The sequence below is a fragment of the Ascaphus truei genome, chromosome 8, assembly GCF_040206685.1.
Source record: "Ascaphus truei isolate aAscTru1 chromosome 8, aAscTru1.hap1, whole genome shotgun sequence".
NCBI lineage: Eukaryota > Metazoa > Chordata > Amphibia > Anura > Ascaphidae > Ascaphus > Ascaphus truei.
In genome coordinates, this window is record NC_134490.1 from 32,902,505 (window position 1) to 32,922,079 (window position 19,575).

Here is a 19,575-nt window from a genome sequence, read left to right on the forward strand (position 1 = left end):
TGACAGTTGCAGTCTTCATTAATTACCAGGGGGAGAAACACACTGTAGAAGAACAACTACATCCCCCCTACCCCTGTTCTCCCGTCTCCGAGCGGGGGCTTTTTTTTTTATTGTGTGTATTTTTCATAATTGTGTGTAATGTAACACATTTTAGAGACTTTACAATTAAAAGTTCTGTCTTATGTTTGATTAGTAACTAATGGGTATTGCCTGAATACCTGTATTTTTCATCGGTGTGTGTAATATTTTCAGTCTACATCTTTTAGAGACTTTATAATGAAAAGCTATGTTTTATGTTTGATTAGTGACTAAACCAGGGGTTCTGAACTACAGTCCTCAAGCCCCCCCCCCACCACCACCCCAACTGGTCAGGTTTTAAGGATATACCAGCTTCAGTACAGATGGCTCAGTCGAAGAGTAATGGGTATTGAGTGCACACAAGAAGGGGCTCTATTTCAGTGTTTCTTTTCCCAATTTTCTATTCAACAATTCCCTTAGTGCACCTACAGTACCTTATGTACTAAGGTTGAGCGAGTATCACTGTATTTGTGTGAACTAGAGGTTGAGTGTTAGGACTTGCAGAAGAGGCGGATACCTTGATGTGGTTTGCAAGCTTATAATGCTTTGGCCAAAGAATTCGCACTTATGAGAAGAAAAATAGATAAGTATTTAGTTTAACTATATAATTTGTCTTATTGGATGTAGCACTGAGGCTTCTTGTCTTTTGTTGTATACCCGAGGTCACAATCTCAGGAGCACTCCTTTTGAAACAAAAATATATGGTGCGGTGGCTTTGGGTTCTGAGCTTGCAGGGACGGTGTGTGTTTATTTATTTATATCAACATTTATATCGCGCCCTTATCCAGGTTAGTAAAACTTGCTTGGTTACTGGACAGGGGTTGGGGTACTGGATTTAGTCTTGTCGGTGGCATGGTGATGGGTCTGACGGTGGGGCCGATTGGATCGGTGAGGTGGGTGACTTTGGAGGGTTTTGGCGAGACATTAGGAAGGGGTGAGGGTAGGGGAGATCATGGGCGTTGAGGAGGATGGGGTGAGGGAGTGGATGCGATAGGAGGTTAACGGGATCGTGGAATGTGATGGAGAAGAGATTGATTTTGAGTTGGCTTCTTAAGACTGAAATGTTGGACTAGAGGTTGAGTAAACATTTGATTGACAAGCCCCCCCCCCCCCCCCTCATTAAAGTGCCTGATGAAATAAAATTCTTCATTACAAAGAAACCAAAACATCCAAACCGTTGTATTTAACCCTCTCAGTGCCTGACGGGCCGCAATACCAGAGTGTCCCAGCCCCTCACGCACATCGCCGGACCGCTCCTTGGCGCGATCACATGACCGAGGCCTCATTGGTGATGCGAAACAGAAGAGGCGGAGTCCTCCTCTTCCGGCTATAGTGTGTTCAGCGCTTCACAGGAGCGCGGAATGGGATCTCCACTAGAAATCGAGCTGGAAGCCCATGAAGTAGCCACTACGTTCGTGAGTCCCCTGGCGTGTTAGACCTCATGTACTGGTGGCTACATTATGGGGCACTCAAAGGGTTAAGGGAGACAAGTACATAGTTTGCACCTTTGTTGCAGGAAGGGGTTAAAACACCACAATAACACGCTGGTAATTGATAATCCCGGTGCTGTTGTTCAGACTATAATTGTGGCCCACCATAACCTTGCAATGAGTCGCTGGCCCCTCTGGTAGGGAAGGGGTTAGGCTGCCTTCAAGCTAACAGGTTGCTTCTGCTTAATGATATCTAGGGTCCCTAAGGCAGGGGTGCTCAACTCCAGTCCTCAAGACCCCCCCAACCGGTTAGGTTGTAAGGATATCCCTGCTTCAGCACAGGTAGGTCAATCAGTGGCTCAGTTGAAGACTGAAGCCACTGATTGAGCCACCTGCGCTGAAGCAGGGATATCCTTAAAACCTGACCTGTTGGGGGGTGGGGAGGGGGGGGGGTTGGAGGGCGGGTTAAGGACTGGAGTTGAGCACCCCTGCCATAAGGGTAATCCTCTCCTCCTCGTTGTGGTGCTGCCTGTTCGTGGCCTCATCTCTCTGCCTCTGCAGGTGACCTCCATGTCCTGTGATGTCACCCCCCTCCTGCGGGGGTCCCGCTCCTGCAGCACCTCGTCCAGTCTCACAGGCTCGCTGCAGCTCCTCCTGTACCACCCCTTCCTGCCTCCCAGACCCCTCTCTGACTCCCAGTTGACGTTCCCAGGGGGTCAGTACTCTGCGGAGCAGCTCTGCATCGTGGCTGCCAATTCCTGCGGTGAGAGGGGCCCTGCGGTCAGAAGCATATAGGCACATCTGTATACAGTGTCATCTCTTTATAGGGGAATCTGTATGTAGGGGATCTGCATATATAGGCATCTGCATATAGGGACACTTGTACTGTATATAGGGCAACCTGTATAAAGCTGTACATGTATATAAGCGAATCTGCATATATCATTATCATGCTACATATAGAGGCATGTATATAGGGATATATTTATATAAGGGAAGGTGCTATAGTTGCATCTTTATATAGGGGCATCTTATTTAAGGGTTTTTTTTATAAAGAGGCAGCCTCCTACATAGGGCTATATTACTGTATGGATATGTTGACTCTGGGGACATCTTTATATAGAGACACATTCCTATCAGGACATTATTATTAAGGGGAATCGTTGTCAAGGAATATCATTAGATAGGTGCTCCTATGTATACTGTAGGGACAGTTTTATATAGGGACATCTTCATTTGGGACATCACAATATAGACAAATCTCTAGATACAGTATGGGGTTCCTTCCCATGTACATCTTTATACAGGTGCATATTTATATAAGGACACCTTCCTATAGATTCCTATCTCTCTCACCGCAGGGATCCTGCCTGTGTATCACTCCCTGTTTGCGCTGGCATCACCGTGTCTCCAGGTCTGGTATCCTCCTAACCACATCTTCACCGTGGACGGCTCCTTGTCTCATGTTGTGGTTTACAGAATCAGGTGCCTTATTGTCCCTGCTGCTAGGCTTTGGGCAGAGTATGAAGTGTGTGCGTATATACAGTGAGAGTGTGAAGTGTGTGCGTACATACAGTGAGAGTGTGAAGTGTGTGCGTACATACAGTGAGAGTGTGAAGTGTGTGCGTATATACAGTGAGAGTGTGAAGTGTGTGCGTACATACAGTGAGAGTGTGAAGTGTGTGCGTATATACAGTGAGAGTGTGAAGTGTGTGCGTACATATAGTGAGAGTATGAAGTGTGTGCGTATATACAGTGAGAGTGTGAAGTGTGTGCGTACATACAGTGAGAGTATGAAGTGTGTGCGTACATACAGTGAGAGTGTGAAGTGTGTGCGTATATACAGTGAGAGTGTGAAGGAGAAGCGCTGACTGTTGTCCTCTTTGCATGTAAAGGTTCTTCTTCCCTTGCTGGATCTGGACGGGGAGCCGGAAATCTTTCCGCTGCAGCCTCCTGAACCTCCCGCCGAGCCCCCTGCTCAGCTACCAGGTCATAGATTACCTGTTTGCCCAGGTTAGGACCGTGCAGTGCGGGACTCAGCAAGAAAAAGGGATGTAGTGTGTGCCTGTGTAGTGTGTGCTTGTGCAGTGCGTGTGCCCGTGCATGAACCCGTGCAGTGCTTGTGCCCGCGCAGTACGTGTGCCCGCGCAGTGCGTGTGCCCGTGCAGGAACCCGTGCAGTGCGTGTGCCCGCGCAATTCATGTGCCTGCGCAGTGCTTTTGCCCGTTCAGTACGTGTGCCCGTTCAGTACGTGTGCCCGTGCAGTGCGTGTGCCCGTGCAGTGCGTGTGCCCGTGCAGTGCGTGTTCCCGTTCAGTACGTGTGCCCGTGCAGTGCGTGTGCCCGTGCAGTGCGTGTGCCCGTGCATGAGCCCGTGCAGTGCGTGTGCCTGTGCAGTACGTGTGCCCGCGCAGTACGTGTGCCCGTGCAGTGCGTGTGCCCGCACAGTGCCTGTGCCTGCACAGTGCCTGTGCCCACGCAGTGCGTGTGCCCGTGCAGTGCGTGTGCTCGTGCAGTACGTGTGCCCGTTCAGTACCTGTGCCCGTGCAGTGCGTGTGCCCGTGCAGTGCGTGTGCCCGTGCAGTGCGTGTGCCCGTGCAGTGCGTGTGCCTGTGCCCGTTCAGTACGTGTGCCTGTGCAGTACGTGTGCCTGTGCAGTACGTGTGCCTGTGCTGTACGTGTGCCCGTGCAGTGCATGTGCCTGTGCAGTGCGTGTTCCCGTTCAGTACGTGTGCCTGTGCAGTACGTGTGCCTGTGCTGTTGATTTGGAGACGGCAGGAATTTTCTCCCACTATACCCTGCAGTGTCGCAGTGATTTCCTAAATGGTCAGATCCAGCTGCCCATCAGCCTGGAGGTACAGGAGGAGTGTCTGGCCCTGGCAGTGCTGGACATGATGAGACTTGCACAGGAGAACGACAAAACCCTGAAGGAGATCCTACACAGCGTCAGGTGAGCCCGGGGGAAAGTGATGAAGAATCCAGTGAGGGTAGAGGCAGTGTGCAGTGAGATAATAGTGTTTCCAGTAATGCAGTGTGTGCAGTTAGGTTGGGTGCAGTTCTGTGAGGCAATATGCAGTGATGTAATAGTGTTTCCAGTAATGCAGTGACTGCAGTTAGGTTGGATGCAGTTCTGTGATGCAATATGCTGTGATGTAATACTGTTTCCAGTAAAGCAGTGTGTGCAGTTAGGTTGGATGCAGTTCTGTGATGCAATATGCTGTGATGTAATACTGTTTCCAGTAAAGCAGTGTGTGCAGTTAGGTTGGGTGCAGTTCTGTGATGCAATATGCTGTGATGTAATACTGTTTCCAGTAAAGCAGTGTGTGCAGTTAGGTTGGATGCAGTTCTGTGATGCAATATGCTGTGATGTAATACTGTTTCCAGTAAAGCAGTGTGTGCAGTTAGGTTGGATGCAGTTCTGTGATGCAATATGCTGTGATGTAATACTGTTTCCAGTAAAGCAGTGTGTGCAGTTAGGTTGGGTGCAGTTCTGTGATGCAATATGCTGTGATGTAATACTGTTTCCAGTAAAGCAGTGTGTGCAGTTAGGTTGGATGCAGTTCTGTGATGCAATATGCTGTGATGTAATACTGTTTCCAGTAAAGCAGTGTGTGCAGTTAGGTTGGATGCAGTTCTGTGATGCAATATGCTGTGATGTAATACTGTTTCCAGTAAAGCAGTGTGTGCAGTTAGGTTGGATGCAGTTCTGTGATGCAATATGCTGTGATGTAATACTGTTTCCAGTAATGCAGTGTGTGCAGTTAGGTTGGATGCAGTGCTGTGATGCAATATGCAGTGATGTAATAGTGTTTCCAATAATGTAGTGTGTGCAGTTAGGTTGGATGCAGTGCTGTGATGCAGTGTGCAGTGAAGTACAGTAATAGTGTTTCCAGTGATGCAGTCTGTGCATTTAGGTTGCATGCAGTGCTGTGATGCAGTGAGGTTGTATGCAGTGTGCAGTGCAGTGAAAGTCCATGCAGTGAGAATCCGTTCCCAGCAGGATTTCCCTTTTCTCATCTTCCCTCCTGTGCTCCCCCTTCCCAGCTACAAGCACTGTGTCCCGAAGAGCCAGCGGCAGAGCATTCAACAGCTGAGTTTCCTGTCCCGCAAGAGGCTACGCAGGAGGGTGGAGAGCTCCCTGCGGAGGATCCGCGTCTGCACGCTCAGCGTCCCCCTTCTCAAACTCAAGTACTTGGTGGACCTGGAGAAGCTGGACCAGGGGTTCGGGACAGAGATCTTTCCAGTGAGGAGCCCACAGAAAGGGGGCAGGGAACTGATACTCAGGGTGTCCTGCAGCAGCGGCATCTCCTGGAGGGACCCAGAGAGCGAGGTAAGGAAATGTTAGAGAGATGTGAGAGCGCGAGGAGTGGTAAGAGAGAAACGTGAGGAGGGGTAAGGTTAGGAGGGGTGAGAGAGAGCGGTGAGAGCAAGGTAAGGAGGGGTGAGAGTGAACTAAGGAGGGGTGAGCGAGGTGAGGACGGGTATGAGAGCGAAGTGAGGAGGGGGGGCGAGAGAGTGGGCTGTGAGATGGTGAGGGGCACAGAGAGCAATTGAGGAGTGGGAAGAGAGCGGGGTGTGGAGGGGTGAGAGAGCGGGGTGTGGAGGGGTGAGAGAGCGAGGTGAGGAGGGGCACATACAGCAAGGTGAGGACTGATGAGAGTGGGGTGAGGAGAATGCAAAGAGAAAATTGAGAATGGGTGAGAGAGCGAGGTGAGGAGGGGACCATTGAGCAAGGTGAGGAGGACTGAAAGAGCAGATGAGGAGGGATGAGAGAGTTAAGAGTAAAATGGGTAGGGTTGAGAAAGCGAGGTGATGGGTAAGAGAGCAAGGTGAGGAGAGTGAGAAAGTGAGGTGCGGAGGGGTGAGAGCAAAGTTAGGACGGGTGTGAGAGATATGAGGAAGGGTTAGAGAGCAAAGGGGGGTGAGAGAGCAAGGTGAGGAGGGTGAGAGAGCCAAGTGAGGAGGGATAAGAAAGTGTGGTGAGGAGGGGTGCGAGAACAAAGTGAGGAGGTGTGAGAGATATGAAGAGGAGTTAGAGCAAGTTAAGGAGTGAGCGAGATGAGGAGGGGTGAGAGTGGGAGGCAGGGAGGGGTGAGCGAAGTGAGGAGGGAAATATGAGGAGGCGGTGAGAGAGTTGAGGAGGGTGAGGTGGGAAGGGGTGAGAGAGAGGGGTGAGAGAGGGAAGTGGGGAAGAGTGAGATAGGGAGGCGTGGAGGGGTGAGAGAGGGAAGCGAGGAGGGGTGAGAGAGGGAGACGAGGAGGGGTGAGAGAGGAAGGCGAGGAGGGGTGAAAGAGGGAAGCGAGGAGGGGTGAGAGAGGGTAGTGAGGAGGGTTGAAAGGGAGGCGAGGAGGGGTGAGAGAGGGAAGCAAGGAGGGGTGAGAGAGGGAAGTGAGGAGGGGTGAGATGGTGAGGGGTGAGAGAGGGAAGCAAGGAGGGGTGAGAGAGGGAAGTGAGGAGGGTTGAGAGGGAGGCGAGGAGGGGTGAGAGAGGGAGTCGAGGAGGGATGATAGAGGGAGGCGAGGAGGGGTGAGAAAGGGAGGCGAGGAGGGGTGTGAAATGGAGGCAAGGGGTGAGGAGGGAGGCGAGGAGGGAGGCGAGGAGGGGTGAGAGAGGGAGGCGAGGAGGGGTGAGAGAGGGAGGCGAGGAGGGGTGAGAGAGGGAGGCGAGAAGGGGTGAGAGGGAGGCGAGGAGGGGTGAGAGAGGGAGGCGAGGAGTGGCGAGAGAGCAAGGTGAGGAGGGGTGAGAGTGAGGTGAGGAGGGGCCAGAGAGCGAGGTGAGGAGGGGCCAGAGAGCGAGGTGAGGAAGGACGAGAGAGCGAGGTCAGGCGAGGCGTGAGAGAGCGAGGTGAGGAGGGGTGAGAGCGAAGTTAGGAGTGGAGAGAGGCGAGGAGGGGTGAGAGAGCGAGGTGAGGAGGGGAGAGAGAGAGCAAGGATAGTAAGGGTGAGAGAGTGAGATCAGGAGGGATGAGAGAGTGAGATCAGGAGGGGTGAAAGAAAGATGTGAGGAGGGGCAAGAGCGAGGTGAGGAGGGGTGAGAGTGGGTGAGAGTGGGAGGTGAGGTGGGCTGAGAGAGGGAGGCGGGGAGGGGTGAGCAAAGTGAGGTGAGGAGGGGTGAGAGAGCGAGGTGAGGAGGGGTGAGAGAGTGAGGTGAGGAGGGGTGAGAGCGAGGTGAGGAGGGGTGAGAGAGCGAGGTGAGGAGGGGCGACAGAGCGAGTTGAGGAGGGGCGACAGAGCGAGGCAAGGAGGGGCGAGCGTATGAGGTGAGGAGGGGTGAGAGTGAGGTGAGGTGGGGTGAGAGTGAGGTGAGGAGGGGCGAGCGTGTGAGGTGAGGAGGGGCGAGCGTGTGAGGTGAGGAGCGGCAAGAGAGCAAGGTTAGTAGGGGTGAGAGAGCCAGGTGAGGAGGGGCGAGAGCGAGGTGAGGAGGTGTGGGGGGGTGAGAGGGCGAGGGGAGGAGGTGCGAGAGCGAGGTGAGGAGGGGCGTGAGCGAGGTGAGGAGGGGCGAGAGAGCGAGGTGTGGCAGGGCGAGAGTGCGAGGTGAGGAGGGGCGAGAGCAAGGTGTGGCGGGGCAAGAGAGTGAGCTGAAGGAGCTTGTCTGTATATCTATCTATTAAGTATCAATCTCTCTATTTATCCATCGGTGCATCTGAGTATCTATCAGTCTGTATATCTGTCTACATATGTATCTGTCCATCTGTTTACCTACATATCTACCTATATCTATCTGTCTCTATATATCTGTCTGTCCGTCCATCTTTATCTATGCATAGAAATGATTATCTGTGTGCCCCTGTCCAGCTAATCGCCTCCTGCCTGTTCCCGTCACCTCTCCCCAGCTGTGGCAGCCCTTCTGTGACTTCCCGGAAATAGTGGACATCAGTATAACGCAGGCCAGCTGTGACAAGACGCTGACTGAGGGACGCGTGGTGACTGTTACCAAGCAAGACAACAAGGTCCTGGTGAGTGTGGGTGTCACCAAAGCACCATGTGCAGGGGAATAGATAGACAGACAGACATAGATGAATAAATACACATAGATTCATAGATTCATTTACCGTGGAGAACACATATAGCCCTCCTCCTCTTTCACTACTGCATCTCTTTCAGGCCAGTAAATAAAGGTATTTGGCCCGGCTGAGTGCCCCTCAGCCATATTGGGGAATTGTGATTGTCAGTTCTGCAACCCAATCGTGGCAGAAACACTGTGTTTTGTGATAAAACTGTATATGTACTATATGTCTTATTATTCCAGGAGTGTTAAGCAGCGGACATTTCCCTGCTTCAGCACAGACCAGAATAGTAAGACCGGGCAGGGGAATTAATTACATTCAGGTCCCCCAGTATATGTCCGCGAACCCCAGAACCAAGGGGGGTTCAGAGTAAAGTCATTTTTAAGATTATGCGTGTAGCAGGCTTCCCCCTAGCCCCCTTACCACCACTACAGGATCGCGCGTGCGCAGTAAAGATAGCGCACGCGGTCCCAATGCTAAAGAGGTCCTGAGTGGACTACAATTCCCAGCAGCCTCTGGGGATTGCCCTTTCACCCACATCACGTGCAGCCAGCCAGCAAATAGGGTTTTGCAGCGTCTCCTGTGGAGGAAGGATACAATGTTGCGGGGACCACCTTTGTCAGTTGGAGCTGGGAGCAGGAAGGGGGAGGAGGTGTGTAAGGAGCAAGGTTCTTACACTAGGCCAGGTTACCCCCAGGTACCAGGTAGGTCCCACTCCCCACTAGGTTAGTGGGTAAGTTCTTAGGGAAGGCCCCTTAGATAGGGACCCTGCCCTTAGGTGTGTGTAAGTCTAGTCAGTGGCACAGCTGCCTTGCTGTGTGCTCTGACTAGAAGATACAGTGTGGCTTTGAAGTGCAGCCACAGCAGTTATTTGGCTGTGTCAGTGAGAGGCCCCTCATAGGAAGAAGGGGGGTTGCTTTCTAGTTGTTCAGTGTGTGTTATATCACCAGTGCCAGTTGCACGTGGTGAGCTGCCAGAGTCTGGGATCAGACAGAAGCTACAGGGAGAGTTCTTCTGCGTGCAGGGACTAGGGTAGAGGTATACCCCAGGGCCCAGTTAGTCCCCTATGACACCAGAGGAAGCTGTATGGTATAGGGTCGGCCTTAGGACAGGGACCATATTTAGAGAGCAAGAGGATTTCTGTCTGACAGTACCGGACTGTCAGTACAGCTTGTATCAGAAAAGAATAGAGGCTGGGGCGCTCCCTTATTTATTAGGCTTGTGGTGTGGCCTATTTTTAATGTATAACCAAAATAAGGGGTAGTGTATACTTGCCCTTGTTGTTTTCTGCAGCTGGACCTGTAGAGAAGATAAAGCCCGGAATCTTCTTGAAATGGCAGTAGAATCAGTGGATTGGTCAGCGCACGGGTTTTTTGCTCCATGTGAGCAAAAAACCCGTGCGCTGACCAATCCACCGATTCTACAGCTTGTATCAGAGACTGTGTTAAAGGATCATTCTGGCTGGAGATTCTTTTCCCTGTGGAGTCAGCGTGTGCATCCATTCCTGCAGAGAGCAGCGCAGCACGCCGTGGGATCACTGTGCGGTGTTGCTGAGTTCCAAGGATTTTCCTGACCAGGACTGGTCAGGGAGGTAGTATACATTAAGTGCACCACCGGGCCCCAACACAGGGAAGCTCTATCCCTCACACTCACACTTTCTTTACTGTTGTGGACACTCAAGAGACTGAGGGGAATGTGATGATGGACATGTGGGTGAGGGGGTGGTATGCATTCAGAGTGATGCACTGTTATTCATATATTGTTTGATGTTATGCAAAGAGAGTGTTATTGAAGTTACAGTTCATGCTCAGCAAATACTGTTTATTCACACGGTGTGTATTTACTGTATGTGGGTTCTGGTGAGGGCACACTCCCACCCCGTTGGGATCCCTCATCAGTGGAGGAGTTGCACCGAGTGTAAGTACATACCCCAGGTTCCCCGTGGCGGAAGCTCAGCTCTCCTGGTTGCCAACAGGTACCGCACCACACTGAGAAGTAGTCAGATACACCTACCCACCCCAATCTCACTTAGGGAGGGGGGGAAGAGGGCTACATGTGTATAACTGTGGCAGGGTTTGCATGTAAGCGCGTGAAAGGAAAAAATGGTTTTAAAACCCAGTAGCTAGCAGCATAGCAGAAGGCTTTTTGTTAACTTTTGCTAGGAAGCTCCTAGCGCCGTGAGATTTGCTGTGGGCACTGTTCGGGTAAAATCAGGAACAATCATGTTGCACAATTTGTATAGAGTTATATAAAAAATGGATGCATTAAAGTGCCCCTATTTTAATTGTAGCCAACATGTTAGGCATATGGGGATTTTCATCTAACACGCCAGAGACAGAGTGGCTAATCCAAGCTTCAAAGGCAGTCCAGGATATGGGAGTGTTAAACCTTTTGTTAGCAACAGTTTCAAAGGCGATCCAGGATATGGAGGTGTTAAACCTTTTCTTAGCAAGGAAGCGAATTTCAAAGCCACCCTGGCAGATGGCTGCTCTGCCCAGACTGAGCGGCGCCAGGTAGAGGGGACGGGCCTCATATGCTAAGCGGCCAAGGTGCAAAGTTGGCAAATGCCCAGAGCAGACTGAGAAGCCCCTCTGCCATGTTTTAAAGGTACTGGCAAGTCTGTGATAGGGTTAAGGAAATATTCCCACAGAGTAGATTGGCTGCATGGGTTAAGTAAAGGCCTGTTTAGTGCATAAAAAACCCTGCAGCCCATGTGGAAGTAGTTCCATCTAAGTTCCATCATGTAACAAGAATCATCATGCAGTGAAAGATCCATCCTGTAATCAGATTAACATCGTAACTAGTAAGTGTATTTTTTCGTTGTAATTGTAAATCAAGCTGTGTATGTTCATTCTGTAAATAAATTACAATTTATTTTATCTCTTGCTTTGTCCAATCAAAGGATCCGGGTATTTTAGTGTTAAAAGCATTGGTCTCCCGTGACACTTCCCCTCCTTCTTTCTTTATCTCTCTCCCTCTATAGGAGTCTGAGTTCCCGGTCCTGCAGGATGCTCTGTCCTTCGTGGCTCTCGTGGACGGTTATTACCGACTCACTGCCGACTCTCACCATTACTTCTGTAAGGAGGTGGCCCCACCTCAGCTGCTGTGGAACCTGGAAAACCAGTGCCATGGACCCATCACGTGAGCCACATGTGAAACACTCAACAGCTTTCCTCTCTCCACCTTTCCTTCTTACTTTCCCCAACATTGTATTAATCCTCGTCTAATCCTCTCTTTCTTTCTCTCTCTCCATTCCTCCCCCATCACATCCCCCCTTTCACTTCCTTCTCTCTCTTTCCTCTTTCTTCCTCCCCCCTATTTCTCACTCTGTTCTCTTCCTAGCTTTTCCCCTCTCCCCCTCTCCCTCTGATCCCCATCTGCTCGCTCTCCTTCATTTATAATATTAAAAAAATAGATATTTTTACCAGGAAAAAATACCTGCCTTTCATAACTGATGTACCTGTCATTTTCAAGTATGTCGTTATTCTGCCCCTCCTGTCTCCCCCCCCCCACACCTTTCTCTCTCACTTCCCTGTTTCTCCCCCCCCTCAGCTTAGAGTTTGCAGTGGACAAGCTGAAGAGAAATGGCAGCGTGGGAGGCAGCTTTGTCCTGCGTTGCTCCCCACAAGATTATGACAAGTTCCTGCTGACTGTGTGTGTGGAGGTCAGCAAATGCCTCTTTTCTCCAAGTGTCACATGCACACTGTGTGTACCAATGACAATATTCTTACTATCACCTGCCCTTCTCTCTTTCCCTGTCTCTCTTTGTCTTTCCCCTTGTTTCCCCTATCCCCTCTTTCTCCCTATTCATCAGTCTCTCTTGTTCACCTTGTCACCCTTCCATCACTTTCCTCCCTCTCTTTCTCCTTCTCACTTTATCCGTCTCTCTGCTGGCCTCACCTTTCTCTCTCTCTCTCTCTCTCTCACTCCGTTCTGTTGTTTCTTTCCTCCCTCGTTGCTCTATATTTCTTACTTTCACACTCTCTCTCTTCCTTGCTTTCTTCTCCCTCTCTTTCTTTGTCTCTTTTTCCCTGTCCTACCTACCCCCCTCTCTAACTTGCTATCACTCGCTCCTTTTCTTCTCTCACCCATTCTCTCCGTTTTTTATTCCTCCTCTCAGTTTCCCTCTCTGTCTTTCACTTTTTTTTTTTTTTAATTTTCCCCTCCCACCCCTCCCCTCCCCTTCTCTCTCCTTAGAGCCCCCTGGGAAAAGATTACAAAGGCTGCTTGATCCTGCGTGTGAATGACACCTTCTCCCTGGCCGGGGTTCCTCGTCACTTCTCCAGCTTGTGGGGACTTCTGGAACATTACCAGATCTGCAGCCTGCGTCTCAGTGGTGTCTGTACCCAGCTCACCACCTGCTGCCCCCCGCGTCCCAAAGGTACCAGTGCAAAGCTGCAGCAGCACGGGAAGACCCCCTGAGTCCTAATTACCGCAAGTTGCTCATCCAGGCAGAAAGGTGCCACCATTAAATTACCTTTTAAGTAGCAGGTTTTTCCATGTTCCAGTGCAGGACAGGCCTATTAAGACCATTCTCCCCCCACTGCAGAGGTAAATGAGAATGTTCACAGGTAGGGTTAGGACCTGCATACAGGTCATGCAGTGAAGTGGCTGCAGGCTTATAACGCTTTGGCCAAAGGGTTTAACTAAATGACCCTTACTTATGAGAATACTAACATTGCAGTATTTAACTATGTATTTTGTCACACTGGACGTAGCATTGAGTATTTTTGTCTTTTGTTGCCACCATTAAATGTTAACCGATTCACTGCCTGAGAGACCTGGAAGTTTCTATATGATTATGTGTATATACATATGTGTGTGAATGTGTCTACACGTGTTTGTGTGTGTGTGTATGTGTCTATATATACACCTCTACCACTGTAGACTCATTCAGTTAGCGCCTTTTATTTCCATTTCATTCGTCTATATATACAGTACATATCATCATCAACCCCTGTCGCTCCACTGCTGGATGAAGCCTCCCCAATGCTCTTCCTGGTACTGTGGTTGCCGTTGCTCCAACAAATTGTCTAATATACTCTCAACCTTCTTGTAATCAATGTCTTGTTCTTTTGATTTCCCTTGGAATCCTGTCAAGTAGCATCCCTGTCCAACAATGGGAATTTCCTCCTGCGATGTGTCCGGCCCACTGACATTTGAATTTCTTCAGCCTTGTGATGTTGTCACCGACTTGTGTTTTGCTCTCGAACCCATTCATTCTTTTTCCTCATCGGGTAATACCCAGCATGCATCTCTCCATACTTCTTTGAGCTTTCTGAAGCTTCAAAATTATCTTTGCATTTAGGGTCCAAGTTTCACATCCATACGTGAGAACAGATAGGATAAGTTATAAACATACAAATTAATTGTCCCAGGCGCTGTGATTAAAGTCCAATAACCCAAATACCGTGAACCAATTGGGCAGTCTTTAGTAATGGTTTCCTATGCCAGATAGATGATCTTGATAGTTGTTGGACAGACAGGGGTGTTGTCTATTGTGATGTGCTGATGTCTCTGAAATCACAGAAAAAAACAGCAGGGCACGCCCATAGCGTGATATGTTTTATCAATTACCCCCCTGCCTAGAACCCTGAAATCCTACTTACAGGATAAGGGCTCTCAGTGTACAGTGGAGAGAATCTGTTCCTCACGTCTCTATTTCTTAGAACGTCACACGGATCCCACGTGGTCTGGTCTGCAGGAGTCCCCTCACTTAGCGATGTTGGTAATGTGGATGATATACTCCAACGCTCCCACGGATTAATGTGTTCGGATGGGGGGGGGGAAACGGAGACGGGGAAGATATGGAACAAACTAGTGTGATATCGTACAGGGTTTTTAATGTTATAAAACAACGTAAAATCACACTTACAATGTTAGAAGTTTTCAAGTATAACTCAAACTGCCGTCCGCAACCTGTGTAGCTCCTGATGCTGCCAAGGGGAATGCCCTGATTTCCGGGATCGAGTGTAGCGCGCGGTGTTCTTCCCCTTGGCAGCATCAGGAGCTACACAGGTTGCGGACGGCAGTTTGAGTTATACTTGAAAACTTCTAACATTGTAAGTGTGATTTTACGTTGTTTTATAACATTAAAAACCCTGTACGATATCACACTAGTTTGTTCCATATCTTCCCCGTCTCCGTTTCCCCCCCCCCATCCGAACACATTAATCCGTGGGAGCGTTGGAGTATATCATCCACATTACCAACATCGCTAAGTGAGGGGACTCCTGCAGACCAGACCACGTGGGATCCGTGTGACGTTCTGAGAAATAGAGACGTGAGGAACAGATTCTCTCCACTGTACACTGAGAGCCCTTATCCTGTAAGTAGGATTTCAGGGTTCTAGGCAGGGGGGTAATTGATAAAACATACCACGCTATGGGCGTGCCCTGCTGTTTTTTTCTGTGATTTCAGAGACATCAGCACATCACAATAGACAACACCCCTGTCTGTCCAACAACTATCAAGATCATCTATCTGGCATAGGAAACCATTACTAAAGACTGCCCAATTGGTTCACGGTATTTGGGTTATTGGACTTTAATCACAGCGCCTGGGACAATTAATTTGTATGTTTATTTTTTATACGGATTTGGAATAGTCTGTTGATTTTTTTGTTCCATAGGCTGCTTTATTATTTTTGATCAAATTAAGGTTAATCACTTTAAGTTGTTATCATTGTTATCACTTTATCACATATTTATTGTAGGTCAGCGCTTTTTAGAGGGCTTAAGATAGGATAAGTTGCTGAAACACTTTCCTTTTGAGGCTCAGTGGAAGCAGGGCCAATGAGAGGGGCCCTCGTAGTATCTCTCGATAGTATCATTATTTGTCACTCCTTGCTACCGCTCCCCTTCTCCTTCTGAACCGCAGTGTCAAACGTCACCAATGTGACATCACGCGGCATCTCATTGCCATGGCAATGTCAAATGACGCCACAACGTTGTATTACCATGGCTACGCGACGCCGTGCAGCATCACGTTGGAAGCAGGAAGGCGGCAGCAAGGAGTCAGCCGCCACAGCTAAGAGCTGCTGTGGGGCTCTAAAAAAAATTGCCAGGGCCCGAACCTGTTCTCGGCAGCCCTGAGTGGAAGGTTCTTTTGTAATATCTTATATCTAGCAAATCTTCTCCATATTATCCTTATTCTTCTATTGATTTCATTCATAAAGTTTCATTCCAAAAGCAGCCGGGACATGTTGCTGCAGGGCAGCTCGCCAGTAGACAAGTCAGGTCTGCTGCACCCGACCGCTCCGAGAAGCCAGGTCTGATAAGTGCATGTTTATATGTCCCGCCCGGGACATTTAAAGATGGCACGTCAGAGTGGCAGGTCTAGGCAGTGTAGCAGTCCTACGCAGCACATTTAAACCAGCACTTATCAGACCTGGCTTGACAGAGTCGGCGGTCGGGTGTGGGAGCGCATGCGATGGACATCGCGATGAATTGTCCCGTCGGCGTATTGGTCACAGCCAAACATCGTAGATCATATACAGAGCTCTGTAAAGTTCTTCTTTGTGCCACCTTCTTCCTTCAGCGTTACGTCGTCCAATGATGCTGCAATGTCACATGGAAACGCGGTGTCACTTGATGTCACTGCGTAATTTCACGTAAAGTGGACACATTTGTTGAACATCACTTTGATCTTGCTGAGGCCCATCTTCTTACTTGCTTCGGCGAGTTGTCTGATTTGTTGCTGGAGGTCTTCTGGACAATGTATTCTGCAAATCGTAGGTGACTAGAGTATTCCCTTTTTCATTTAGGTTCCTTTTTCTTCCCATTTCAATGTCTTGAACAATTCTTCATCTGCTGCTGTGAAAAGCTTTGGTGACATGGTGTCTACCTGGTGTCACACCTTTGCAGATCCATATCCTGCTTGTATATATAAATATATATATATATATATATATATATATATGTATATATATATATATATATATATCTATCTCATCTTCAGCTCTTGTCAACCCACTGCTGGTTGAAGGCCTCCCCAATGATCTTCCAGATCATCCCCCCCCCCCCTCCATATACAGAGATACAGATACTGCGGTTACAAACCTCTCTTCTCCAAGTTGCCCCAACAAATTTTCAGATTTCATCTTAAATATATATATATATCCCCGGCTCCCGAAGGGTGTTACATATGGTAGTTCCAGAATATGTATGCACATACTCAGTCTCTCAGGCCTTCCTATAGGGTGCTGGCTGGGCGTGGATGAAAGTACGGAATAGAGATGGGCACCAGGAACTTTTCTAAAACAAAAATCGTGTTTATTGAACACAGTCTCGAAACACTTCATATACATAGACAGGGATGATACGAAACAAAACACGTGGCAAATAAAAGTGTTAGGGAATCATCCTCTAGTAGGTTCCGGGTATATTCAGAGGAGGTACTTATCATAGTTGCCCGTTGCAGAGGATGAAGTGGAGACAGTGATGCATTGAGAACCGATTGGGCCGATTTAACATAAGTTCAGGTTACAGTTTGCACAACTCTGAGAACAGTGCTGCATACTTCTCCTCATCTAACACGCGCTGACTAAAGAACAGGGCATATTACAAAACTGTCAAATAACAAATAGTGAGAGGACTTAACTTGCTGCAGAGTAGACAGATTGAACCTAATCACAGGACTCACATGAGGACCCCAGAATGAACTCTGCAGAACCTGCTTCTAGAACAAGGGTGTGGCTATTTATACCCTTCACACTGACATCACAGATCACGAGGTAGCAAGGGATGGGGCAGAACATGGTGAGCCCACACAGTTAACCACTTATAGTAACCAGTAGCCAACCAAGAGGGCATTACACACATATATTGTATATGTATACATTGTCTACGAGATCAGTGTATCTACAAAGTTTGCACAAATAAAAGCATTTTGTTAGCCACAGAACGGTATCTTCATTTTTGATTATATATATATATATCGTCAATCGGAAGAAACGCGTACACGTAGGGCACGTGGTTTCAAGGAGCTACGTTTGGTGGAATAGCTCATACGTCTGCTGCCAGGAGAGGGAGGACGTTCCCTGAGCCACACACAGCATCTAATGCTGGAACAACAGACTGTATATCTGAATTTCTGGAGGGACATCTGACTGTGATGCACCGGTAGCAGTGAGGTCTGATGTACTGAAGTAAACATTCGGCGAGCAGCTACTTGTTAGCGCATGGGTTGTATATAATGTATACCTTGTTCATTTATGTAACTATATTTGTAACCATGTATTATTTTGTTTTACTCTGTGCCCAGGACATACTTGAAAACGAGAAGTAACTCTCAATGTATTACTTCCTGGTAAAATATTTTATAAATAAATAAATATAATGCTTAATATGCATTGACAAATTGTGAGTGTGCATTTGTCTTGTGATTTTGTATAAAATTTTGTTACCAGATTTTACACATGGATCGGGCGCTTTTTCTCTTTTTTTTTTTTCTTTCTCTTGTTTCTCCAATATATATATATTATTCAAATGAATATCAGGTGCACAAGAACATAGGGATAAAGAAAAGGTGTCTAAACTATGCAGCCCCAATGCTGGTTTTAACACAACATCCACAATATCAATGATATAAAAAGTATCCAGTGCAATGCAGAAATATAATAATTGAAAGAAAATAGCAAGGATAATAAGACTGTATTATTTAAGGAAAATGTGATACTTATGATAGTCCCTAGTGTTTAAACAGGGATAGCACTAGCATTACATCAATAGTATACCAGCAGACAAGCAACTATGGGGCTTATGCAGAGAAGAACGTTATTTAATGTGAAAACGGCAGGAAAATAGCCACAGAATTGAAGTAAGTTATGGGCGTATGCTGAAAGCTGCGTTACCTCTTTTTTCTGATGAGATTCAAAATTGCCAAGTTTTTCTGGCTACATTGAACTCGCTATAATATAGGGCAGAATGGCGAGTTGCATTGCATCTGTGCTACCTGCATACCACCCTATTTTAACATGGTGAATTTACCAATCTCGCCACGTGTTTGGCAATTTTTAAAGTAAAGAAACCTGCTGTGGTGAATTTTATGAATCTCTCCATGTTCTCTGCAGAACAAGCTTCTCTGGTGCGTATTTTCGCCAAAAGATGGCGCTATTTCCCTTCTCTATCCTCTCTGCATAAGCCCCTATGTTGCATATACAATGAGTTCACTGTGGAAAGGATCAAAAAGGAACGTCTGAAAAAATTCACAATATCTTTATCACTGCACATGAGGAGTTCAATATTCTTGAGCTTTTTGGGGCATTCAGAGTCTTATATTGGGACTGATGTTTCGTAATGTCTCAATTGGGTCAATTTAAAAAGGGGACTTTCACGCTGCTGGCAAATGCCTTCAGATGTAATGTGCCTGTAAGTTGGACACAGCAGCGCCCTGGCTCTATGCCAAGTCGTCCTCTGACCCCACGATATACAACACAAACCTCTGCCTGGCGCTCCGCACCGCTTCCAAGGAAAGTGTGGGTACTGAGTACCTAATGATCTCTCAGTGTCTCTCTGGTTTCGCTCTGTCGCGTCTCCCCTTGCTCACCTCCTGAGAGTGGCTGTGTGCGTCTCTGTGGATGGCAGCTCACCGCATTCAGCTGTGTCTCCCCTCCTCACCGGTCCGTTTAGCTATCCTTGCCTGTTCTCCTACCAATGTATGTCGACAATGTGTTCCGCAAATCTGAGTTTGAGTTTTCTTGTTGTCCGGCCTATATATTGGATTGAAGCAGGGGAGCCTGGTTCAATTCCCAGTGTCAGCTCCTTGTGACCTTGGGCAAGTCACTTTATCTCCCTGTGCCTCAGGCACCAAAAACATAGATTGTAAGCTCTGTAGGGCAGGGACCTGTGCCTGCAAAATGTCTCTGTAAAGCACTACGTAAAACTAGCAGCGCTATACAAGAACATGCTATTATTATTATTAGTGATAAATACTGGGTAAAAGTTGCTCAAACCTCTAGTGATGACTTGTTTCCAAAAGTCCTCTAATAGAGCAAATCTCAAAAATCCAGAAGGAGCAGGATCAACCCAGAAAGAAAAAAACGTAATAGTGTACACTATA

General features: G+C 48.2%; 1 protein-coding gene across 1 annotated transcript in view; it reads left to right on the plus strand.

Annotated features, from left to right (window-relative positions):
* The window catches only part of JAK3 (Janus kinase 3), a 54,592-nt gene that overhangs the window by 15,545 nt on the left and 19,472 nt on the right, over positions 1–19,575 (plus strand). The window contains exons 2-10 of the mRNA XM_075611254.1: positions 2,070–2,271; positions 2,870–2,993; positions 3,404–3,521; positions 4,312–4,457; positions 5,552–5,837; positions 8,341–8,463; positions 11,498–11,655; positions 12,067–12,178; positions 12,712–12,895. Coding sequence (XP_075467369.1) covers positions 2,079–2,271; positions 2,870–2,993; positions 3,404–3,521; positions 4,312–4,457; positions 5,552–5,837; positions 8,341–8,463; positions 11,498–11,655; positions 12,067–12,178; positions 12,712–12,895 — 1,444 coding nt within the window. The 5' untranslated portion in view covers positions 2,070–2,078. The remainder of the gene's footprint in view (positions 1–2,069; positions 2,272–2,869; positions 2,994–3,403; positions 3,522–4,311; positions 4,458–5,551; positions 5,838–8,340; positions 8,464–11,497; positions 11,656–12,066; positions 12,179–12,711; positions 12,896–19,575) is intronic.